Raw genomic sequence first — 27916 nt, forward strand, 5'->3', positions numbered from 1 at the left:
GTGTGAAATTTGATTTAGTATTTCTAAATTGAATTTTTTCCCTGTAAGTTTGGATTAATATTCCCTCAAATAATTATGTATGTATGTATGTATGTCTATGCTCAATTTCCTTAAGTGTATTTCATTCAATGTCCTTTGTTCTAAATTTGTAATTATCTCCTTGTTCTCACCTTCCTCTTAATATATGCTTATCATTGATATCAATTTCTATTATCATTTCTAGCTTTTTTGCAAGTTGACTGTGGATCACCAAAAAATGTTACCAATGCTGAGAAGTCCTACAAAACCACCACCTATAAATCTGAAGTAACCTATACTTGTCCAGGGGGAGAAAAATTCAAAGCAACATGTAAAGATAATAATAAATGGGATCCAGTAATACCCTCTTGTTCAGGTAACATAAATAGGTTCTCTCTTTTTGCTAATGTCTAGATAATTTTGTTTTATTTTTGTGTTAAATGTCTTAGTGAGTGTAAAACCAGCTGGCAATTTCCACTGTGTGTGTGTTTTGTGGAGGAGAGAAGAAGATATCCTCTGTCTAGAAACCACTTCAAATGCTTGCAACACAGTGGGCTACATTAAAGCTATCTGGGGGCTAAGTAAGGTATTAATTTAGCAAATGACTTATGTATGCCACACAAAGAAACAAGAAGTGTGGACACATTCTTTCAAGAAAGCTTCCACATAGTTCCTATTTCATTGACAAGGCTTTGATGTGAAGTGAATTTTTAACCATGCAGCCAAAATCCCACCCAATACTACATGGTTAAGTGAACTTATTACATCCACAACTATACCTTGGCTCATCTAGGTCATTTTTCTCTTTTAATTTCTAATGTGACCTTTCTCACCCATAATTTGTGTCATTATCCAAAACTCCATACAATATAATACCTTGAGTCCTTCTTTACTAAAACTTGACAATCCTCTGAAATAAGCTTCTGATTCTCTTGTTATCCTCCAACCCACCAATCTTAATTACCATAATGCTAATAATAGTAATGCTTCCTGATTTGTGCTCAAAGCCAAAATTTTTTATGGGAGTTGTTTAATCGATACCATGAACCCTACTATTTGACTGGTAGTTTACAATATTATCCCAAACAAGTATGAAAGCAAAGTTGACCTTGGCTTAATCTAAACTCATAACCAACAGAGCCTGAATACATTCTGTAAAGCATTCAATTAGCACACATGTATACATTGAAAATAAAGATGAGGATGATGATGCAATCCCCTTGAATGCAGAAGGATTTCTGTTTCAGGCCAATTGAAGAAACCCTCCATCAAAGATCCCCATGAACGCCTTGGATTAGTGTTCTCCCCACTTCTTGTGCCCTGACCTACAGGTTTATGCACTGTGTTCCCCATCCACTCCTGCCACTTTCACCTCACTTTCAATCATTTCCCTTCAGGTCGATCTTCCTTTTCATCCTTACCTTCTTTATAAGTGAAATTTTAAAATTCAGATGGGAGATTGACCAAAAGGGAGTCACTGTCATCAGACTTTACAACCTCAACCAACACACCTATTTTGCTATATCTACTAGATAGAGGAAAACTGTCTTCTCTCCTCAGTTAAAGTGGGGTGTTGGATACTCATCATGATGGAATTTACTAACAGCCAGATTTGAATCATACAAGATAATTGCTGTTTGATATAAATCATTAATGCCTGGACAGTGAATGAATGCATGTAAAATTTATTGATTGCATGAGGCACATCCGGTACAGGCTTGTTGATGTCATTTCCATGACTGTAGATTTTATCTTGAATCAGTAAAGCCCTTTGGTAGAACTTCCAAACCAAAGATTTCTTGAAGTTGTCCACAATATTCCAAAACCAAAAAGACTTTTGAAACAAACTTGCCAGTTCCTTTCTATCAGTGCCCAGAGCGTATCTAAGAATGTTGGTGTTTCCATCCATTAACCCTCAGCAGATTGTGAGAGGGAAACACTACCTGTGTCAGGTTTGATCCTGTATAAGTTATGTAATCCTTAGGACTACATAAGATAATATGGCTTTTTTTTTTAAGATAGTGGGATGTAAACGAGGGAGATTTTGTTAATATTTCGACATGCTACTCATCAACATAGGAGTTTCCACAGTGTCTAGTCCACAGTAAATATTGAACTTACTATAGCAAGTAACAAATCTGACACAACTTATTACTTGGTTCACTACTTCCACCTGGCCTTTTTGGTGGACCAATGTTAACATATTCATTACAATAACAAACACTTACATGAACCTATAGATACTCGAGCTGGGTATGGACTATATAAATCTTACAAGTGTAGGAGGGAGGCAACCTCAGAATTTCGAGAAGTTTCAGAAACGACTAACTTCTGTAAAAGATATAAGTATCACCTCATTGTCATCTATTACATACTCCTTGTTTAGAGACATGACCAAACACTATAAGAGAAAGCAATGAGATTATGTGGTATTCATGTCTTTCTCAAGGACACTAACTGTGTATGTAAAATGAACTGACTAAGTCTGAAAATGAAACCCAGATCATTGATTCACACCATAAAGAACAACTAGGAAAATTACTCAGAGTCACTTTCTGCATGAAAAACAAATGGTTACTTATTAAAAGTTATGATTGATTAAATTTTACTCTCAGATTAGTGATTCATTCTGGTCATGAAATTTAGAAGAGGCATCCTTGTAAAGAAAATCACTTTTTTTATTGCACTGAAAGTATAATTTTGATCAATTTAAACTTCCTAGCTTGTCATTTTTACTACTTATTTCATATTTATTTGCTAGATAATGATGAAATTGAGATTGTTTTAGTTTTCCTGGGCATAACATTACAAAATGTGATTAAATATAACTTGTCATATTTAGTCACATTCTTTTACATTCTGGGTTCAAATTTCACTTAGATGTACTTCTCCTTTCATACTTCTAACATTGATAAAATAAGTATTTGTCAAGTCTGAGATTGGTTTATTCATATGTACTCCCACTACGGAATGTGCTCAAGTTAGAAGATATTATAAATATTGTTACTATCAACAATAATTATAATTATTCTTCTGGTTGAAGATGAAATCTTTTAAGCATCAGACAGAATGTTTTTCTATTTCTTGAACTTCTTAGTTCAAATCCTTCACTGGGTCAATAAACTGAAATGCTGGTTAAGTGTAGGGGTTCAATTTAATTGACCAATTCTAACCTCAAAGATTTCACCTACATTCTATGTTAAAAATTATTATTGTTGTTCTCAATGGCCTAAATTTTACTTTTATTCTAGCTGCTCAGATCCATTTTGTGAAAGTAACAGATGCAATTCTGGATGTAACTGGGAAAACATTGGCAGACAAGAAAAATGTAACAGCAGATACCTGTGCAGAAAAATGTTTGTCTTACAAAACTTGTTTATCATTTGAAATGAATAAGCAAAGTGGAAAATGCTACTTATCAAAAGAAAGTACAGCTACCTCTAAGAAAATCAAAGCAACAAAAAGCAGAGATTACTACCAACGAATAAATTGTAATTATTCTTTGCATTTTATCACTGGAATTCACTTTTCCATAATTTCTGAAATTTGTGATTCCATCTGTACTTTATGTATGTGTGAAAGTATAAGATATATTTCTTGTTTTCTTTTCCTATTTTCTCTAGCTGATGATGAGCTTCTTACATTTAAAAGAACTGCCATACCAGGGCAGGATACTTTTGGCCGGCTGAAAAATATAGAGTTAAAGGAGTGTCATCATATTTGTCATCAAAATCCAGGATGCAAATCTTATGAGTACAATGAAAGAACAAAAACCTGTGATCAAAGTAATGCAACTCACTTGACTCAAAACCTTCAGCCTAACAAATGGGGTTGGGATACTTACATCATTAATCCAGGTCAGTCGAATGTTTTTGTTTTAATTGTTGTATGTGTATGCATGTGTCTATGTGTGTTTGTATGTATTTACATTTATGCATATGCATGTGTACAATACATACTAAATGTCATGGATATGAAACACTCACATTCAGGATTCTGAGTTTCTGAATGGTGATTCAATGCTCACTGCACTTCCTCAGCTTTCGCAAGATTAATGCATGTTTAATGTGTGTTTAATATGGGAGCAAATACCATCAGTAGATCCAACAGTTACCACCATATTTTTTCATCATTCAACTTTTCTAGAATGATTTAGGCAAAAACAAAACACAACTTTTTATGGTTAAGACTGAAATAAAATAAAATGAAATATATTAAATAAAGGAAGATAAAATAAAAGGATTGAAGTAGTAAGTAAAATAAAATTTAAAATAAAAATAAATTGCTTGCAAAATTGCAAAAAAATTTTATGTAATTTTTTTGAGATAATTATTTTTAAATATTTTCTTAGAAGTAAGAATTAATAGTTAAAATTTAAGAACTAATTATTAAGAATTAAGAAATTAAAAGATAAAACCTTTAAGAATTCAAAATTAAGGTATTTTAGAGATCTAAAAACTTTTTAATTTTAAACTGAAAAGAATTAGAAGATTAAAAAATAAACATATACACTGCTTGGGAATTCATAGAGAAGAAGCAGAGGCCAAATACTTGCACAATATGCCCATTATGTCTACACATGCATTATGTCTCACTGTTACAAATCACAAATACAAACATCAAATATCAAACAGAAATTGTTACATACTTATAGATGCAAAGTACAGAAATTAAAAGACATCAAAATAGACATTGCCATCCCAAGGACTTTAAAGCTTAACAACTATAAAACATTAAAACAAACCAGAGAAGCAAACCTATTGAAGAGAAGTTATTGAGCACAGTCAAAAATACTTGTTATAAATGAATAAAACATAAAAAAATAACATAAGGAATAACCAACTCTCTATCTTTCCCAGTACTTTGTTATTTAAAATGCTTTCACAATATTCCCTTGTTAGAGAGGCTGTAAGTCAATGGGTTTAGGGTCTGAAGAAATGCTGTAAAGCTAAGCACTTTATAAATGTGAAACCCAGGGTAACCCCATAGATCGGACATACCTATCTATCTATCTATCTCTCTCTCTCTCTATATATATATATATATATATATATATATATATATATCATCATCATCATTTAACATCCAACTTCCATGCATTCGTTAGTAGGACGGTTGACAGAAGCTGACCAGGTAGAAAAACAGTTATTACAATAACAAGCACTCACATTGACCCACAGATGCTCAGGCTGGGCATGGACCACGTTAATCTAAGAAGTATAAGAGGTGGAGTGGCCTGAGAAGTTAATGGCACTGATGTCTCTGCTATGACTAGTTTATTATCAATGGAACAGCCTGCTCATGAAGTTAACATGCATGTGACTGAGCACTCCACAGATACATGTACCTGTAACATTGTTCTCAGGGAGATTCAGCATGACACAAAGTCTGGCCCTTTGAAACACAGGTACTACTCATTTTGCCAGTTGAGTGTCCTGGAGCAACATGAAATAAAGTGTCTTACTCAAGGACATGACACGTCACTGGGAATTGAATCAATGACCTTGCAATCATGAGCCACATACCCTAACCACTAAGTCACATGCCTTCACATTTACATGTGTGTGTGTGTGTGTGTGTGTGTGTGTGTGTGTGTGTGTGTGTAATAATATACATGTATATGTGCATATATTTGTATAAATATATGTGGTTTGGTCATGTGATACATATGGATGAGGACAGCTGCATAAAGAAGAGCTGAGGTTTAATTGTGGGGAGAATCTGTGGGCAGGATAGACCCAGGAAGATATGGGACAAAGTGGTGAGAAAGTAATCTTCGGATACTGGACCTCACTCAGGAAACGACAAGAGACGGGGAGTTGTGGCTATTTTCTGTAATAGAGAGAATGCGCCAAGCTTAGTAAAATCACTGTCATCCATACACACAGGCTAATCCTTTACAGGTGCTGGTGCCACATAAAATGCACTCATGCTGATGCTGCATAAATGCACCCATACCATGCCACAACAGACAGCTGGAGTCTGTACAGCTGCCCAGCTCCTGTTAAACCATCCAGCCCATGCCAGCATGGAAAACAGATGTTAAATGATGATGATGATGACATATATATATACACACACACACACACATGTATACACACACACACATATGCACATATACACACATATATGTATATCACAGGCAGGGCTGTGAAAGTAAGATGTTTGCTTTCCAATGATGTGGCTTTGCCAATTCCACTTGCTTTAGGCAAGTGTCATATACTGTAGACCCAGGTCAAACGAAGCCTTGTGAATTGATTTGGTCCAGAAAGAGAATAAAGCCCATCATATATAAAATGATAAATGTGTGTGCGGGAGAGAGAGAGAGAGTGTGTGTGTGTGTGTTCATTCTTGTGTCTGCATCTTTGTTCACACTTTCTGAAAATTGTTCAGCTACAGATTGTAACATGCTGTAATTTCCACTGGCAACTTATCTGCTGGCTTTATACCTTTAAAGTTGTAAGGAATATGAAATCTCTTAATTTGTAAACAGGTAGGTTAACAACAGAATGGGCATTCAGCTGTAAAATATATCTCAACATTATATCTAGTTAACCTTTACAAGTATGGAAAAATGGACATACAATGGATAAAATGTGTATGTATGTGTGTGTGTATGTATATGTGTGTGTATATATATATATATATATATATATATATATATATATATATATATATATATATATATATATATATATATATATATATATATATATATATATATAATATATATGGGGGGACAAATTTCATAAGTTTGTTTCATTTGATATCTTTTGTTCTAAGGTGGTGAGATGTGGCAGAAACATTAGCATGCCGGGCAAAATACTTGGCGGTATTTTGTCTGTCTTTACGTTCTGAGTTCAAATTCCGTTAAGATTGACTTTGTCTTTCATCCTTTCAGGGTTGATAAATTAAGTACCAGTTGCAGACTAGGGTTGATCTAATCAACTGGCCCCCTCCCCAAAAATTTCAAGCCTTATGCCTAGAGTATAAAAGAAAAAGATATCTTTTGTTCTTAATTTGTCATTATCTTATCGTTTTCACTCTCCTCCTAATATACATGCACTATTAACTGTCAATTTCTTTTAACAGCCTCACCTACTGCAGAAGTTAACTGTGGACCTCCAAAAGACATTGCTGATGCATCGAAGTCCTACAAAGCCACCACCTATAAATCAGAGGTGACCTATACTTGTCCATTAGGAGAAAAGCTAGTATCAGTTTGTGAAAACAGCAGTAAATGGAGTTCAGTAGAGACTCCTTGTGAAGGTAACATATACAGGTTCTCTTTTGTTAGGTTTTGTTAGGTAATTTTGTTTTACTTTTTGTTTTATGGCTTGATCCAGTCCTCAGACCTTTCAACCACATCAATCATTCAGACAGACTCTTTTACTGTAACCATCAAACAGAGAAAACAGCCTTCCCTGTCCTGTTAAAGAAGGGAAACAAAGCAATTATCACAGTGAATTCAGTAGATACACAGATCCATGCTGTACATGAGAGTTTCTCTTCAGCATAACTCCACAAGTCATCAATGTTTGGACACCAGAAGTGCATACTATGTATTTTTGTTATTTTGAGCAGAATTTGGACAGGCCCATCATCATCATCATCATCACTTAGTGTCCATTGTCCATGCTGGCATGTGTTGGATAGTTTAACCAGGTTTGCATGCTGGAAGGCTACACCAGACTCCAGTTTGGCATGGTTTTTTATGGCTAGATGCCTTTCCTAATGCCAACCACTCTGAGAGTGTAATAATGGGTGCTTTTAGGTTGCCACCAGCACAGGTGCCATTTGCATGACACTAGGATGCTTTTACATGCCACTGGCATGAGTGGCAATTTGAGTGAGACTGGTATCTGTCACGACTGCAATTTTGCTCGGCTTCACATAAGGCCAAAGATCTTGATCATTGCCTCCCTGAGGCCCAACACTCAAAAAGAACTCGGCCACTTTGCCTCTGTGAAGTCCAACACTCGAAAGGAACTCATCTAATAACATTTTCATGACTGTAAAGTTTACTTGAACTGATAGAGCCCATCAGTCAAAACTAATAAAATAATGAGTAGCCCTATTTTGTTATATCCATTACATTCTGGTTTCAAATCTTAACAGGATGTACTTCACCTTCCATACATCTGAAGTTGATAAAAGAATCATTAGTCAAGATTGAGATTATTTTATACATATACATTCTTACTGCAGAATGTATGGCTTTGTATTTAAGTTAGAAACTATTATTATAAATACTGGTAAATTAGAAAATTACTATTTTTAAATCTCACAACAAGAGATATTCAGCAACAGTACTTTGGAGTAAAGATTTTTGCCAACATAACATGGCAGTCCTGGTTTAAGATGAATGTTGCTGTAATTTAGCCCCAGGAGATATCTCCAGATGGTTATACGACATAATCTGTGTTCTTATTTCCCTTGTGTCATATAGCCAGCTGGAGACAATGTCTCCTGGGGCTAAATTACAGCAACATTCGTCCTAAACCAAGACTGCCATGTTATGTTGGCAAAAATCTTTACTCCAAATATTAGTAACATCAACAATACTAATTATTGTTGTTGTTATTAAGAGTTCTCAGAATCATTACAGCATCAGACAAAATGTCTCATAGTATCTGTTATGGCTCTTTACATCTGAGTTCAAATCCAGCGGAGATAAACTCTGATTCCATTTTTCCAGGACTAATAAAATGTAGCACCAGTTAAATACAGAGGCCAACTTAATAAGCCAATTCCAACCTCAAATTTCTGGCTTTCTATCTATTTTATAAACTATCTTTGTTGTTATTGTTGTTATTTCTCATTGGTCCAAATTTTGCTTTAACTCTAGATATTCAGAATCATTTTGCGACAGTAAAAGAGGCAATTCTGGATGTAAAAGGAAAATATTGTGGAATAAGAAAAATGTAACAAAGGAAGCTTGCTTAAAAAAATGTTGGTCTGACAAAAATTGTTTATCATTTGAAATAAATAAAGAAAATGGGGATTGTTACTTATCAAAGCAAACTGCAGCTACCTCCACGAAATTAAAGACAGCCGATGACAGAGATTACTACCAACGAGTACAACGTAATTATTCTTTGTATTTTCTTTTTGGACTTAATTTTCCTCTTTTTCTGAAATTTAAGATTCCATTTGTACTTCATAAGATATAGAAACCATTTCTTCAAAGACATTGACGGGTTTCCTATAAGGACAGAAGTAGATACATTCCTGATGAAAAAGCAATACAAGGAACTGTAATTAATATTAAGGCATTCTCATATGGCATTTGTTTACCTTGATGCTCAACAGATTAGACATAGTTATACACACATCAGCCTTTCACTTACTCAACTATCCCATCTAGTCACAGATTTTGACATCTGCTACTTGACATTTATTCTCAAGATAAAACACATCCACTCAACATTAACCATTTTCATCCTCTATAGGCAGGTCTTTTCTAGTCAACTCAATACTGACACTTTATTTAAAGAGACATAACCTATCTTCAAAGAATGGAATTATCCTCCTTTCCCTTAGAATGTCTTCACATTTATTTCTCACACTTTCTCACTGTTACATTAGCCTGGACAACTACTGGATCATACATGTTACATCTTACATATGTATGTTTAAATATTGCACTTTTCAATCATGGAACTTGAAATAACTGCTGTACTTATTAAATGCTATTTCACATTTTCACAAAAAATACTCAATTGAGCAAAAGTGAAATGGCATTTAATGAATATAGGAGTTGTGCATGATAAACATTTCCCAACTAAACACAGATACTACAGTTTATTCAACAGACATGATACAACATCAGCTACAGTTGCTCAAAAAACATAAAACACACCATGTAATCACTAAATAATAACACACCTAGATACAACACTGAACAAAGATGCAACTGCACAAAAAGTAGGACATACTCATTGCACAGAAATTGCTTACAAATTAACATAGTCTATGAAGCAAAAGTTTCATAGAAAGGGCAAAGAAAAAGAGACTATATCAATGCTCCTAGCAAAACCATTAAAGACATATACCTACAACATACACAGACAAATTGAACCACATACAAAAGGATTGAAACATCCCTGTCCAAACAGTTCTGGGAATTTAAAAGAAAACAACATCACCACAAACATAAAATGAGAAGTTATAGACCATGCACCATCATATCTGAATGGCTCTAGTATCTGCTCTTTTTTCACTGTAGAAAAATACCACACAATCATGCAAGACACACACAATCCTAAACAAAAAAATTATATCATCTCACAATGCAGTCACCAAAGAAAATTCATTTTCAAAAAACAGTCCAAACACTAAATATCTATACCTACGCCCACAGGCATAAACATTAAACAGATATGAATATGGACACACATCCATGCCTCTCAGAAGCCTATGCAAAGTTGCAGAAAGTGTATGGAAGGGAGTGTATGAGCCACACACAAGTATACGAGTGGTTCAGATGTTTCCAAGATGGCTGAAAAATGTCAATGTTAGCAAATGTTCTGGGAGACCCGCTACCAACAAAACTGAAAAAAACATTGCATATCTGCATGCATCTGTGAAGGGAAATCATCAAATCACCATCTGTGAGTTATCAGAGGATGTGCAGATAAGTTACAGTTCAGTTCAGTCCATTATAACTGAAAATTTGGGTATGAGACGCGTCTGCCAAGTTTGTGCCAAAACTGCTTTCAGCTGACCAAAAAAGCAAAACTGGGTTTCAGTTGCGCAAGATCTCTTTGATTTGTTAAGAATGATGGAAACTTTTTAAAAACTTTGCATAGGGCTCTGAACAGGTATTGCCAAGCTTTTCACAAAATTTGATGCTGATTTTCTGCTCAACTTTCTGTCATGGACAATGCGATGATCACATGCTACACACCTTCCTTCCAAGCACTGCTATATTTAAGGGAAGTGAGATAGAATGTTAAAACTTAGTGTGCATGCATAGCAGAGTTCAAGGTCAATCTGTGCCAAGCAACTTCACTTTGCATGCTTTACCTTTGTTACTATAGCAATACTTATTGATCAGATCACACACACACACATATATATATATATATATAGAGAGAGAGAGAGAGAGAGAGAGAGAGAGAGAGAGAGAGAGAGAGACAGACAGACAGACAGACAGACAGACAGACAGACAGACAGACAGACAGACAGACAGACAGACAGACAAATGAAGTTGCCTAATAATCTGCAAGATTAAAAAAAAACAATGAAGGGAAAATCCCATAACTAAGTGAGTGGGTAGATGGATGTGTGGAGGTATTATGAAGTGAAAAGTGGCTTTATTCCAGGTGTTGAGAAGCAAAAGTGGAGGGAACTTTTCTCTTTCTTTTTTTCAATCTTGCAACTTAAACATATATAAGAAATTTGAATGACAATATATATATATATAATATTATATGTTCCCCATCATTCTCAAAAGTTGGCTTTATGCCAGGATTTGAGGTGTGTGTGTGTACACATATATCATCATCATCATCTTTATCATCGTTACTATTTAATGTCTGACTTTCCTGCTGATATATGTTAAATGGGTCAACCAGCAGTGACAAGTCAGAGAACAACATGTTCCAATGTCTTTAACATGGCTTCTTTGGGTTGGATACCATTAGGAAGTGCTAAGCACTTCACAGTGTGTACATTTCTTTTTTGTTTGTTTAGTCAGGTCACCATACACCTTGCATGTCAGCAAATCCCAAGAGAGGTGACTTTATGCTAGGTGGTGAGCTGAAGTCTGAGAGAAACGACCAAAGAAGAACAGATTTCTTACTATGGAAGAGCTACTCACATTTTAGAAGAGTAGATGGGAGTGATCAGGTGGAAGTGAAAAGAGATTTTAAAAACTAGTGATGAGGTGCCTGGTTGAATTTTCAAGGTACAACATTAGTAGGAGTGAGGACAGGAGAACCAGGAGTGTGGGTAGATGGAGCTTGCAATAATGTGTGGGGTCAGGAGAGATGGGGAATGGGTGAGGGGAAGGGGTAGGTGACAACTATAAAGATTGGGTAAGATTGAAGGATGGGTGTGAAAGGTAAACTGTAATGAATTGCCAATAAATTTATTTTATCAAATTCACTTTGAAACTGCACACAAATAAAAAGCATTCCTCAACATTCAATTGTTCATGACCACTCCATTGTTTGTTTACATTCGGCAAGTAAAATGTTTCAATATGGCAGCTAACAGGCAAAGTGAGATTGTAGCTCTGAAAAAAGTAAGACATAGCACCAAAGATATGGTTTAAAGGGCTGGCATTCATCCAAAAACAGTCTATAAGTCATGAAACACTACAGTGAGACAAGTTCAATCAATAGTAAACCCATTCTAGGTGAAAAACAAGCTGTAAGGGTGAAACAATTGGTGGATGTCATCTGAAAGTGGGTGTCACAAAATCCATAGTGGGGCATGAGTCAAATGTCTAAAAGTCTCAATATTGAGACATGTGACAAGTCATGCATGAAGACTTAAATTGTAAGTCATTAGAATTACAATGTTGACACCTAATTTTGGCTCCTTCCAAAGCAAAGCAAATGGACAGGTGCAAGATATTGGGAGAAGAGATTCAGAGCATTGCTGACATCTTCATCTGGTCAGACAAAAAGATATTCACCATGGAGGCTGTAGCAAACATCCAGATATGCAGGATTTTGACCACAAGGTCATATGCTGTTCCCAATGGCACCTGTAAGGTATTTTACTAAATGAAACTTGCCAGAGTGATGGTTTGGGCAGCAGAGGTGATGAAGATCAATTCAGCAATTTACATAAAAATGTTGGAGGCTAATGTTTTCTCATGTGTGACCGAAGCATTTGGAAATAATTACAGGTTCACATAAGATGGCACTCCTTCTTATACATCCAAAGTGACACAGCAGTGGTGCAGGAGCCATTTCAGTGGATTCTTTGATGAGTATGGGTACCCCCACCTCCAGACCAGATATCAACCCTATCATCATCATCATCCAGTGTTTTAAATCCAGGTTTTATCCCTGTTAATGGGAATGGCCAGATCTACTTCAATGCCATAGCAACTGCCCTCACACCATCTCACCAGTTGCTCAGTTTTGGGCATCCTCCCTTCTCAAGCCAACCCTCCAAATCTCCTCCTCCACCTGTCCTCTCCATGTTTTCCTCAGTCTACCTCACCTTCACTGTCTATTTACTTCAAACTCAAGCACCCTCCTCAGAACATACTCCTCCTCCCTCCTCAACACATACCTGTACCAATGCACTTCATTTGCCCTTGCCAGCTGTTCCACCATTCCTCCAACACCAGCATCCCCATCAAGTCCTCAGTCCTCCTCTTATCAACAAGCTTCACTCCACACATTGCTCTCACCATTGGTCCATCTCAAAATTGCCATCTCTCTCTCCCTCAAACACCATGTCTCACTCCAATACAACATTGCAGCTCTCACACAACTATTATAGACCCTTCCTTTCATCTTCAATGAGACCCTTTTCCCATATAACAATGCTCCACACTCCCTGAACTTCACCCAGCCAAGTTTCACTCTTGCTGTCACAGCTGCTTCACATCTACCACTTATATCCACCTATTTCTCAAATAACAAAACCCTCTCACCATTTCCACCTCTTCATATAATGTTTCCACTGATTCTGCCAGCCCTCCAACTCCTTTCTCACATCTTCCACAAACAAACTCTCTAGCTAGTCTTGAGGTCACCTTTCTCATTTTCATACATCTACCATGAATCCATTTCTCACATCTCATCACAACACTGCATTTGCCATTACCCTCCTCCCACATACACAACATAGATCCACCTGACTCACTAACACTTCTTCCACCTAGTTCACCATCACCTTTGTCTTCCCAAGGTTTATCTTCAAACCCTCGCTTTCAAATGCCTCCTTCCATTTCCAAAACTTCTCTCTCAATCCCCCATCATATCACTCATCAGAACAAGGTCATCTGCATACAGTATCTCTATTATCAATCCCTCTCTTGCACTCTCTGTCACCGCATTAACAACAGTGACAGCACAGATCCTTGGTGCACACCAATTTTTGCAGCAAACTTCTCCGACAGCTCTGATCCAATTCTAGCTCGTCTTTACCCCCTCATACAAACTCATCACTGCCCTCACTATTACACCTCTCTTCCTCAATACCCACTCAATCATTTTCCTTGGAACCCTATCAAATACCTTCTCCAGATCAATGAAGCACATGTACAACTCCTCCTTATCTCGGAATTTCTCTTGCAGTCTCCTTCCAATGAACACTGCATCTATTGTCCCCCTTCTTGGCATAAAACGAAATTGCATCTTGTCCACATCCACCCCTTTCCAAATTCCCCTCTCTAACACCCTTTCTATTATCTTCATTGCACACTCCAATAACTTAACTCCCCTGTACGCATCACAACTCATCGCATCCCCCTTCCCCTTGAAGATCAGTACCACCACACTTAGTGACCAATCATCTGGCATTCTTCTTCCATCCAGCACACCCTGGCAGAGTTCCATCATCACAACAATCCAAATCTCTCCATTTGCAGTTATCATTTCCACTTACTTCTGATGGACCAGCTTCCTTTTCTGTTTTCATTTCCGTCATTGCCTCCACTACTTCTTCCTGACAAACCTTCTCCACTGGCCCCTTCACCACAGCAACTTCCACCCTCTGATTCCATTCATTCTCCTCATTCATAATTCCCTCTATGTGTTCCTTCTAAACTCTTCCACTGTCCTTCTCACTAAAATTCAACCTTCCATCACTCCCCCTCATGCATCTTCCTCCTTCAACATCTCTTACATCCTTTTTCATTGATTCAATAAACCTAAACTCTTTATCTGAGTTCTCATCCAGCCCACTTAATCTCTCCTCAACCTCCTTCATCATAGATCTCGCAACTACCCTTTTTGCACAATTCTTCATGGCTTTCATTTTCTCAGTCTTATTGTTATATAAAGCTTTGTGCACCTCCTTCTTCCTCACTATCACATCCCTCACCTCCTCATTTCCCCACCATGTACCTCCTCGATCTCTCCTACCTTTCATCCTTCCACACACTTTGTTACATGCCTTTAATACCCCTTCTTCCACAAATCCGGTGCATCAATGCTTACCAACTCCCCAACTCTCACCTCAAACCTTGCTCTTGTTTCTTCTTCCTTCAGTTTCTACACCTTTCTCCTCTCAAACATTCCCTTTCTCATGCACTTTTTAACTTCCCACTTATCCAAGTCAGCAACCTCCAACCTATGCTGCAACTCCCCTGGTATTGTCTTCATATCTCTAAGATACTTTGTTTTCTTGCCAACCAACACAAAATCAATTTGTCCCATTCCCTCCTGAACTAAAAGTCAACTTTCTTTTCTCTGTTTTCCTAAGCCACATCTTCACCACACACAGCTCTCTCTCCTTACAAAACTCCAACAACATCCTTCCTTCCACATTTCTCTCCCCAATTCCATTCCCCCATGTACACCCTCAAAGCCCTGGATCAATTTCCCAACATGTCTATTAAAATCACCCATGCCCAAAACCAATTTATCTACCTTATGTAAGTTCCACTCATTCACCATTTCATCAAAGAACTGCTCTTTCTCAGCGATCCCTCTTCCAGTTTGCGGACCGTAACCACAAATCATCCCCACCACTTCTTTCTCAAATGCTGACACTACTGTCATCACTCTGTCACACTTTCTCATGGCCTCCACTATCTTCTCACAGATTTCTTCCTTCACCAAAACTCCCACACCTCCAATCCCCTTGCTATTTCCTAACCACCACAATCTGTACTTTCTTCCTTTGACCCCCCCTGCCACAAATCTTGCACCCTGGCCCCTCCACCTAGCCTTCTGCACACAGCACACACCCACCCTCTGTTTCCTCAGTTCCTCACACACCTCAGTTCCCCTTTCATGCAGACTGCCCACATTCCAACTTCCCAACCTCACCCCAAGCTTCTCCTCAGGCTGTTGGCCATCATAAGGCAAGTCATGCTTGCACAACCCAGTAGGGGGTTTGCACCTTCCTTTTTGAGGTAGGCAGGTGCAGCCCACTCCAACCTTTGGGCTGGCTGGCTGGCTGGCTGGTGCCCATTCTCTTTTGTTATCATGAGGCTTTCTTGGAGCTGGATTTTCTATGGGGAGCATGACCTTGTTGACCCCAACCTCAGTTTCTAGACATGAATGGACCTGGGACCAAGGCCTCTACCATGATTTTTTAAGAAATGTGGTGGAAAACTACCTCATGAAGGCAGGGATGCTACTCCCTGGGACCCTTTCAGAGCCCCCATACCTATGGACTTTGCTATTTGTTCCATTCTAGAAAGTGATGTTTCAAGAGTTTCCTACAAAAATATTACTGTTCTGAAGAAAGCCTTAGGTCATAACATGGGATCATTTAAGTGAAGAAGTCATACAGCTTTCATGTGACTCTGTTCTCAGCCATCTTCAAGCAGTTGCGAATACTAAAGGTGGGCATATTAAATGAAATGTATTTTAATGTTACATGACCAAATTAATTAAATCCTAAAGAACTTACGTGTTTTTATGCCCTTTACTAAAAATTACGACTAAAAATCAATCGGAAATTTTTTGCGATGAATCCTGTAATGAATGGTGGATAAGGGGTGGAGAATGATCAATGATGCATGAGTTGAGGAAGCAGGAAAAATAGAAGATACTGGCTGTGCAGAAAAAGCAGTTGGGGGAGAGCACACCATTTTCGTTTGTTTTTCTAGCTGTCAAGACTTACACAGAATGTACTATTCTAAGAATATGAACTGCTTCAAAGATGGTAGATTTTGGGGTTATTCATATGTTCATCTTGATGGTCAACCAATGTCAGAATTACATTTTACCTTTTTTAGTTTTCGGTTTGTGTCTAACACTCTAATAATGATCGATACAACTTTCACTTTTTCCTGTTGGGAGTCTCACCTTAATATTTCTACTTATAATTCAGCATATTTTGAGAACCTTTCTATTGCTTTGGATGTACTGCTTTTTTTTTGTTTTTTATTGAAAGGAAGGGGTTTCTTTTTTGTTGTTTTTTTTATTAGAAAGAATTTCAATGTCTATTGAATGGACCTGGGACCAAGGTCTCTACCATGATTTTTTAAAATGTGGTGGAAAACTACCTCATGAAGGCAGGGATGCTACTCCCTGGGACCCTTTCAGAGCCCCCATACCTATGGACTTTGCTATTTGTTCCATTCTAGAAAGTGATGTTTCAAGAGTTTCCTACAAAAATATTACTGTTCTGAAGAAAGCCTTCTGTCATATCATGGGATCATTTAAGTGAAAATCAAAGAATTAAATCAAAATCGAAATCGATCAATATCAATGGAATTTGTAGTTTGTGGTACCAGTGCCGGTGGCACATAAGTGAACCATCCGAAGGTGGATGGTTCACTTATGTGCCACCGGCACTGGTACCACAAACTACAAATTCCATTGATATTGATCGATTTCGATTTTGATTTAATTCTTTGATTTTCACTTAAATGATCCCATGATATGACAGAAGGCTTTCTTCAGAAGCACCCACTACACTCACGGAGTGGTTGGCATTAGGAAGGGCATCCAGCTGTAGAAACACCACCAGATCTGACTGGCCTGGTGCAGCCTTCGGGCTTCCCAGACCCCAGTTGAACTGTCCAACCCATGGAAAGCGGACGTTAAACGATGATGATGATGAGGAATTTTTTTCTAATTTCATATAATGGTTTCTTGTCTTCAAGGTTCAATTATTCTCTTTATCTGGATGTCAGTGCTCCTGGTACATAATTATACAATTCAACAAAAGTGTTATATGCACATTTTTTTATAAATTGAAACAAAGCTTCTTATGCCATTCTTTGTATTCTTTCTGAGCTACCATTTTACAACCTTCTACAATGTGAACAATACATAGGTAGCATATATTTATTGAAGTGGTGCAATAAATATCCCTATTATTGAATTAGTATTTCGTATTTTATCTTCAATAGCTACCTTACCATTATTGATGTTATTGTTGTTATTTTATAGATTTTTTTTTAATGTTAGAATTATTTAGAAAACCTATGTACTTGAAATTTTGAATAATAAGATACCAGAAAGTTATCTGGATCAGTTTATTTAAATGGTCAATTTGTTTATAAAAACACAATTCAGCCACAAAATTACATTTTGGCCAAAGGTATCATGAGACAAACTCAAAACTTCACTTCAGTATTTAGATTGCAGATAATCCATTTGTACACTCTTGTTTGATGGGTCACTTTTGTTTAAAATTGAATGACCATAACAACCCTTGGCATGTTTGTTGAATAGTGTTTAGACCCTACAAAGTACACCATCAGAAGACAGGTGTACAAATGGATTATCTGCAACCTAAATGTTGAGACAATATTTCAAGTATGTATTGAACTATACTGCAACTCACATGAATTCTGACAAATGTTATTTTGTGGATCAATTGTTTGTTTATAATAAATTGTTCATTTAAAACAAACTATGCATCAGATGCTTTCTAATATTTGACTTATATGTGCATGTATAAAACGTGATTTTTGTTTGTTTGTTTTTTTTTTCTAGCTCATCAAGACTTTATTGTCTTTAAAAAAGCTCGCATACCAAAACGTGATCAATTCCAACGGGTTGACGATGTAACCATAAAGCAGTGTAAAAAATCTTGCAAGAAACATGCAGAATGTACTTCCTTTCAGTACAAAATGAATTCTAAAGTCTGTAGTTTGAGTAATGTGACTCACTTGACTCTTCAGATTAAACCTGACAAAAAAGGTTCGGATATTTACATTAGTAGCGCAGGTCAGTAGCATAGTTTTATTTTATGTTTTGTGTGTGTGTGTGTATGCAATATATATATATATATATGTATATAAATTAGTTAATAAATCATATGGTATACACCTGGTAGTTCACAAGTAAAGCACACTACCTTTCTGTATTCCTTGGGTATTTGATTAATGAGAGACGGAACGTTTAAGATATAAGAATGTAGTGAAAATTTACTATTTTTAAATCTCACAACGTGAGATATTCAGCAACAGTACTTTGTAGTAAAGATTGTTTGCCAACATAACATGGCAGTCCTGGTTTAGGATTAATGTTGCTGTAATTTAGCCCCATGAGACATCGTTCCAGCTGGCTATATGACACAATCTGTGTCCTTACATTTTCGAAACATGTTATGTTGGCAAACAATCTTTACTACAATAATATAGTGATCAATAAAGATCCTTATATCTTACATCTTCCATCTCACTCATTAATCAAATATATATATATATATGCATGTGTATATATATATATATATATATATATATATATATATATATATATATATATATATATATATATATATATATATATATATATAATATTAATTAGAGACAAAACCACTATTATGCAAATCAAACAAAGAAAGACTTAATCGAATACATAAAAAATTTTATATAAATTAAATAAATTTAAATTCGCCACTACAATTGTTTCGTGTCTCTTCTAAGGACATTCATCAGGTGGTATTCAGATCTAAAAATAATCAATATTTTAAGATATAAATTTAAAATGACTAAAAAATATAAATAATATAAATTTATCAATGAAAAAATATATATATAATCTATATATAATCTATATATAATCAAGAACTAAAATAACCTCTATAAACAATTGAATATAATGAAACCTAGTATTTAAGTTCTCATATTTAAAGATGAAGAATCTAATTTCAAAAAACAAAAAGCAAAAATTACAATATATATACACACATGCTCATACCCATATATCTAAGTATATATATAAACATATCTAAATACATACACTAACTCACACACCCATATAAATATCTCTATACATACACATAAACCTCTAGGCAACGATAAATTAATAAAGTAGCCGTATATTTCTACACATTACTTATTCATACTCCCACACATACACATACAACCCTCATTCATAAACACAGACAACAACACAGAGGAAACACCACATCCATCAGCCGCAGATACTCAACAACAACCCACAGAAACATTTCGTTCTTAGCAAGAAACTACCAAATACCATATACCACATATATACAACAACCATACATAAATACTTAAAACAAACACACACACACACACACACACACATATTCCAAATACCACATGCATGCAACAAACATACACAAATACGCAAACAAACACACACACACGCACACATTCACACATACATAAACACCCAAAGGAAAACAATATTTCTACACATAAACAATGCACACACACACACACACACACAATCACTCACACACAACCGCACTCCCACCATAACACTCCAACACAGAGGAGTAACAAATTCAGCGGATACATACACTCAGCCACACACATACATGAACATTCCCTACTCAGCAATATACTATTAAAAACACCAACACCACTCTAAAACAAATTTATGAATAAGAATAATAACTTATATAAAATTATTCTATTATTAAACATAACCTAAACCATTTAAAACGAATCTATCTATTTATCAAAGTATGTATATATATATATATATATATACACACACACACACACATATTGAAATACCTTAACATTGTTAAGACATATTTCTGTACTTCTGATTCACTCTATGTTGTGCACAACATAGATATATATATATATATATATATATATATATATATATGTATGTGTGTATGTGTGATAGAATTATATGCGTTTTTCTTTGGGGGTGGGGGACCTCTATCAGTCAAGTTTGATTGGTTGACTTTTCATCTGAACATGTATGCACAAGCCTGGACAAGATATTTTGCGGAAGATACATAGTTTCTAATACATGCAAGCCTTTCCTCTCCATGCTACTGATGCTTAATCAAGAAAAAGGCAGCTGACTTGGGCCAATACAGCTTGACATCACTATTAGAATGCAAAGAGCTGGAACAGATACTGCAAGTTAGGATAAAAGAGATATCTTAGAGAGTGATAATTCCAAGCATATCAAATTGCTAGATCAGGTGATGAAAGTTACAGAAAGGGTTATAGCTCAATTAATTAGGAAGAGAATTAGCCTTGGTCAGCTGTAGTTTGGTGTGGAGTCAAGTACTACCAATGCCTTCTTCATAGTATGTCAACCACAGGAGCTGTCTTTAGCTAAAATAAGCTGCTATTCTTGGCATCACTGACCTGGAAAAATCTTTTGACAGGGTCCCTTGCTCTGTGATATGGTGGTTGCTGAGGAAGATAGAAGTAGACAAATGGCTTGTGAGCTATTCAACCCTTGTACAGAGAAGCTGTCAGCAAGTTAGATTAGTAATAAGTATTGTGATAAATTCAATGTGCAAGTAGGAATCCACCCAGGCTGTGTTTTTCATCTTCTACTCAACATAGTTCTCCAAGCTATAAAATATGCATTTAAGGCTAGATACCCATGAACTACTGTATAACAATAACCTCATTTTAAAAGCTGAATCTTTTGTAGAATTAGAAAAGAAATTCTAGGTGTGAAAGCAAAACCTAGAATCAAAGGACTCAAGGTTAACTTAGCAAACACTGAAGTTTTAGTAAGAAAACAGATTGCACTCTACTCCCATCAGGAAAATTGCTTTGGTAGGAGGAAAGGCGGTAGCTAGATATTCCATACAGTGTACCCTGTACAAACTATGAATGTGTAAGAGGTGCAATGAAATTACAGGCAGATTAACAGAGAAAGTAGACTTTGTATGTAAAATATGCACGAAAATAATAAGTACTAAGAACATGCAGAAAATAGATTTTATCTACTGAACAGAAGGATCCCCATTAGTAGTAGATAGTTTTTTTTATCTAGATGGCCTAATTAGCAGTGGAAGAGGCTGTTCTGAAAGTGTAGTAGCTAGAATGAGAACAGGCTCTAGAGAAAGTTCAGAGAGCTTTCACCAGTGTTGCTAACAATAGGCTGCTCTCAGAATGAGTCAAGCTTTTCCTTCCCATTCATCTCTTTATCATTCACACCTCCATCACTCTTAATTACTCAATAATTCTGCAGCTGTAGTTTATCAAAAGTAGAACTACATATTTCATCTTCTTTCTGTGGAAAGAAAATGGAATTACTTATTTAGTTAAGGACAATACTTCCTTCTCCATCCTTATTTTCTTTTCCAGATGAAACCTGAAAAAAGTTGATGAGAAATAGTCAGAAGAGGAAAGCCTCTATCCTCAGAAGTTTTAACTTTGTCCACAGCACTTTTCTTATAGCCACAAAAGGGAGTATAAAGAAACAAGCCAGCAATATGCAGACACCAAATAAATGCATACAAAAGTGCTCTATATACATCTTGTATAGGTCTAAGGTGCTTTCATACCAGTAGAGTTTATCTTAAACTGGTAGTGCTCCAGCTAGCACTGCTGGGCCAAGGACTCCTGGAAGCTATCTGTAGTAATCACTGACCTGAAATTCCAACCAGTTAATTTTCATTCAATGTTAGAACATCATTGTTCTTTCTTTTCACTAACACTCCATAAATTGCTAGAGTGAAACTTCCACTAATTCTATTGCTCTATTGATAAAGGGTAATGAATATCTGATGGGGTTCCTGATGCCAGGTACACAGTTTTGATCTAAGCTTCATCCTGGACTGTAGCTCTGTCAAGGAGAAGAAAATAGTCAAGATAAGAAAAGATTGAAGAGAATTCAGGAAGCTGCTACTTATGCTAGTAACAGAGTAAAGGGTAGATTCTATGATACTCATGTTAGAACTAGTGATTCTATGATGCTCATATTAAAAGCTAGTGAGGTATGAACTTTGAATGCAGAAGACTTGCTAAGGCTAGAAAGAATGAGGCAAGCATGCTCTGCTGGAAGTGTAATGTTAGTATGCATAAACATCAAAAATACAAGTGAACTGAAAGTGTTGTATACAAGACAGAAGGCTATGCTGGTATAGGCATGTGATGTATATGAAGAGTAACTCCTGCATAAGGATGTGCCATGTACTTCAAGTTAGTGGAATCCACAGAAGAGGATGACCAAGAAAGATATGGGTTGAAGTGGTGAAAGCTGACTTGAAAATGCTTCATCTCTCATAGATAACAAAGGACCATATAAATTGGTTATATGAGATATTGCAGAAGACCCATGGCAACATAAACTAACTCAAGAGTACTGTTTAAAGGTTACAATATTTATACCCTGCCAGGCCTACATTTTCTTTCCTATCACCTTATATCTTTGACCCCTCCATCTACTAATTACTTGAGATTTGTACATGTTCTACAACATAAGGACCAGAAGCATGAGGTGTTCAAGGTTGCAAGTTAGTGTTAGAGAGAGCAAAAAATAAGCATATCTGAAATGAGGAAACTGTGGAGAAGTGTATCTGAAATGAAGAAAGCAAACTAACTATTATTGTTGATGACAAGAAAGAGACAAGTAATATTATGAATGGAATAATATATGGGGAAAAAAGGGGGCTACCTCATACTGATCCAACCAAGAGACTCACAATTCAAGTTGATTGCAGTGTGGTGGTAAAGTGATTAAAACATGAAAGCAAGGAAAGTTACTGGCCCAGCTTGGATAGTAACTAGTCTATTCAAAACATCTGCTAGGTAGGATACATGATAATCATCCTTTACACCCAACTTTTTATCACTTGTAGCTCTTCATCTCTCATCTCATTCATAATGTCTATGTTGATCACAACATCCTCATCATTGCTAACTTGCTCTTTAGCAGACCTAAACATTGGAGACTACATTAAGCCACCATTATCTCCACCATCCAATGCATTCAAACTTTGCTGTGCTATGCTGCCAGCCAACTAGTATGCTCCCTCTTCTGAAATACCTCTATTGCTTGCTATCTCCTCATCTACATCTACTTTATCTGTTATCACCAATCACTCCTTCCCTCTACAACCACTTTCATACATCACTATTTTCTTTTCATGCTCTTGTTCTGTCTACTCTCCCACCCATTTTGTTATCATTGTTCTTTCTTGTTTTTTTTTTCTCTCTCTTTAATTACCCTCATTAGTCACCTATGCAAATGTAAACACCCTAATTTTTTTACTATCTATATCTATATTTACCTCTCTATCAAGACCTCTCAAACAACATTTCCTAACCTTTCTGTCATTATTGTTCACTTTCCAAATTTACATTTACAGCATACAATACCCTGCCTCCCACCTACTGTTCACACAGTAAAGTGTTGGTTAAATGAGCAGAGAAAGTGCAGGGTTATATGACCCCTCTAGTCTTCGTTTTCAAAATATTATTCAATTCAATCTCTCTAACACTGGTATCATGAGAAAATGCCCCCAGTACACTCAGTAAAGTGATTGGTATTAAGAGGGGCAACCAATCATAGAACCTAAACAAAAGGATACATTCAAGCAACAACTGGTCTTTGGGAGTTATCACTGATGGTTGAGGGACAGGCAATTCCAAATGTGAGGACCAGTATGGAAAGTGGACAAATGATGATGGTGATGATGAGGATGACCATCATGATGATAATGGAAGCAATGATGACGATGATGATCTAAAATTTCAAGCTTGTACTAGTTTTTCAAGTGAATTGATATCTCACTATTTTGAAACTAAAACAGTTGCATTGGTGCAGAGTCATGATAACAATTTAAAAGACAACAAATATTGCTATAGTTACCTTTGTTTCATTCAGTGCCCAGATTGTAAATGTATGACAAAACCTTTTGATTGTTAATAACACTATTTTATAAACAGCTTATGCTCTTGGACATTCCCTTCGCCAGCTGATGGTTGGAAATCACTGTGATTCTGATACCTTCCAACAATATCAATACCTCCGATTATGCCAAGCAGCATTGAGGCAAGCAAGGAACATCAATATCCTTTTTGTTCACACTTTCGTTTTTCATATTTTAGGTCCTTCCTACTTCTGTATTACCTTCCAATAATCAGGAATATCATCATCAGGAATATCATCATCATCATCACATCATCATTTAACGTCCATTTTCCATGCTGGCATGGGTTGAATGGATTGACAGGAGCTGACCACCGAAGAACTACTCAGACTCCATGTCTGTTTTGGCATAGTTTCTACAGCTGGATGCCTTTCCTAATGCCAACCACTTTCCAGAATGTACTGGGTGCTTTTACATAACACCAGCATAGGTGCATTTACATGGCACTGGTGTGGTTGCTTTATGCATGGCACCAGCATCCATGAACCTGCGAGATTAGGAATGCTCAGCTGGCAAAGGATGCAGGAGACAAGGCTGCATGCAAGGACAACCACACTTTTACTTAGCTTGACATGTCTTTTCAAGCACAGCAAACCACCAGGAGTCTTGGTCTCCTGTCATACCCTCTGTGAGTCCCAACATCTGTAGATCCTTTCTCATGAATTCATCCAATGTCTTCCTGGCTGCATTCCTTCCAAATGTTCCCTCGACAGTTAGTGATCAATACCTCTTGATGCAACTGCCTTAATTTGTATGCTTTATGTGGCCATACCAGCACAGTCTTCTCTCTTGCACTCAACATCTGATGCCTCATATACCCAATTTTTCTCTCAGATCAGTTACACTGTCATATATGCACTCTTACATTACCCATCCGTTGGAGCATACTGGCTTCTTTTCCTTCAAGGCTTTGCATTTCCTCACTAGTCACAGCCCATGTATCACTGCCATGTAGCATAGCTGTTCATATGCAAAAACAAAAGGGAATAGAATGGCATATGTGTGCTTTAAATCTCTACTTAAAATTTATATTATCATTATTTTACAGAACCTACTTCATGCAAAGAAATGAAAAAGTGTGGCAAGAATATAACTGATGGTGAATACTGGATTTACCCCTCTATTCTTAATCATAATAGATTAAAGGTTTACTGTTACAATATGAAAACAGATTATCCAAAAGAATATATCACCTTACCACAAGAAAATTTTGCATCTATACCAACTTTGAAACCAATCCGGATATGTGCAAAACTCTTTCATAGTAGAATAGACAGACCCGGGAAAATTGTATTTCAGAAAGTTCGGATTTTCCCACAGGTAAATGTTTCATTGTTTGTTTTATTTTCATGGTGTTTTCTATTAATTAGGGATTTGTTTATCTAGAAATTTTATCCTTTAGCACAATTTTAGCTAAGAAATCTAATTTGACAAACTCCAGTGAGATTTGAAAGTTTCAGAAGGAAATAAAAATATTCACTAGAGTTAGTACAATAGTAATGTTGCACTAGCTAAATCTGGAAATACAGAGAAAATTGAAATTATTCCATTTAGGTACTTCTCTAAGTAAAGCTGAACAGATTATGTAACCCAACATATGAACTTGGGAATGCTGTCAGACATGCTAATGATAAAAAGATGGATAAATGTAGCAATGTTAATGATAGTAATAACACAGGAATCTGCAGGAGACTTGAAGGAAACATTCTTTTTTTGAAAATAACCATTAAAAAATATATAAATAAAATTTATTGTCATACAATGAACAGATTCTCTCATGCACGATATGAGACACATGCAAAGTAAACAAACAACATAAACATCAGGAAGAATGTAAATTGATTAATTATACATACATTCAAATGTTTATACAATTATGTATACAGTTTAATATCCACAGGATTACACATACACTCTAATGTTTACCCAAATACATAGATTTTACACCATACACATGCACATGAAAGCCTATGTCATGCTTTTCTGTTTGGCTTGCAGCTGTGGAAATTTCAAAGTTTACTGAAAATTTTTTTAATTTGATGTATTAACGTAGCACTAACAGCAAAGTTCTTGTCATTGCTGGAGAGAGAAGCATCCTGAAAAAAGATCCTACATTGATTGTAATAAGCTTGAAGTCAGATGGAACATTACAAGAAAGAAATTACTGACTTAGAGATTGACCAGATTAGATAATCAACAAGGGATAAATGGAATGCTGATGAAACTAAAGAAGATACTAATGAATAAATAATTATAAACCGACCCATGTCTGAAGAAAACTCAATAATGGTAGGAAAGAGTTAATGTAACTGATAAACGAAGTGAAACATTACATGAATCAGCCTTAAATATCAAGGAAGATGAAAATTAAATAGATGCTAACAATCATATAGAAACTGACCCAAAGAACTAACTCATCTAAAAAATCAAATCAAGATTGAATGGCTGAAAGTTAAGGAAACCAGTATGGATGAACATGATACTCTCCCAAAAATTTGTAACTCTAGCCAAAACCTGAAAGTAATTGATAAAATCTGCATTGCCTTTAAAGATATAATTTCAGCTAATGATTTTGATATTACAGAACTCAACTATTATTATTATGCATCGTCTAAGACCTCAACAAGTCTGTGTGATAATAAAATTAAAAAAACGAAAGCATTCCCACACAGAGCCTATTTGGCAAGAAAGAATTCATCAACAAATTCACTACTAAGTTCTGACATGGAATGTATTAAAAAATGTTCAATCTAATAAGAATATCAAACCAACAGAAATAGGAAAATTAAGAAAAAATTTAATATGAAATCCATATCCAACATCAATATCACTATAGAAACTATCAAGAGCAAAAGGTGTCTGCTAAAGCTGCCCAAGTAGCACATTATGAAAAGTGAGCTAGGTTCTTTAAGGACAACAACATATTCAAAAATAATCCGAAAAATTTTTACAAATTATAGAAGAAACATCATTTACAGTGAAATCTGTCCCATCTGTTGCACCAAAAGAAGAAGTGTCGGAAATTTGGAGTAAAATCTGAGGAGAACGAAAAATCCCACAATAAAAATACTCCTTGGATTGACAGAATATCTGCTGATTCAGTCCACATAGAAGAGCAAAAGTGAGAGAATATCAAGGCAGAGGATGAAAGATCTACTCTCAGAAAGCCAAGCAAATAGAAGTC

At 36.0% G+C, this 27916-nt stretch overlaps 1 protein-coding gene and 1 long non-coding RNA gene across 4 annotated transcripts in view; one reads left to right on the top strand and one right to left on the bottom strand.

Annotated features, from left to right (window-relative positions):
- Nucleotides 1-18699, top strand: part of LOC115215518 — a 530737-nt gene extending 512038 nt beyond the window's left edge. The window contains exons 37-42 of the mRNA XM_029784691.2: nucleotides 224-394; nucleotides 3270-3509; nucleotides 3642-3875; nucleotides 7111-7287; nucleotides 8867-9105; nucleotides 18612-18699. Coding sequence (XP_029640551.2) covers nucleotides 224-394; nucleotides 3270-3509; nucleotides 3642-3875; nucleotides 7111-7287; nucleotides 8867-8946 — 902 coding nt within the window. The 3' untranslated portion in view covers nucleotides 8947-9105; nucleotides 18612-18699. The remainder of the gene's footprint in view (nucleotides 1-223; nucleotides 395-3269; nucleotides 3510-3641; nucleotides 3876-7110; nucleotides 7288-8866; nucleotides 9106-18611) is intronic.
- An 814-nt stretch (nucleotides 18700-19513) lies between these two features.
- LOC118764791 overlaps nucleotides 19514-27916 on the bottom strand; it is a 43498-nt gene continuing 35095 nt past the window's right edge. For 2 of the 3 annotated variants that reach the window (XR_005000596.1, XR_005000595.1), the window contains one exon: nucleotides 19515-19571. This is a non-coding gene — a long non-coding RNA (uncharacterized LOC118764791). Of the gene's footprint in view, nucleotides 19572-21205; nucleotides 21254-27916 lie in introns of all 3 variants that reach the window. The other variant, XR_005000597.1, reaches the window with a different exon arrangement.

The sequence above is a fragment of the Octopus sinensis genome, linkage group LG9 (assembly GCF_006345805.1).
Source record: "Octopus sinensis linkage group LG9, ASM634580v1, whole genome shotgun sequence".
Lineage (NCBI taxonomy): Eukaryota > Metazoa > Mollusca > Cephalopoda > Octopoda > Octopodidae > Octopus > Octopus sinensis.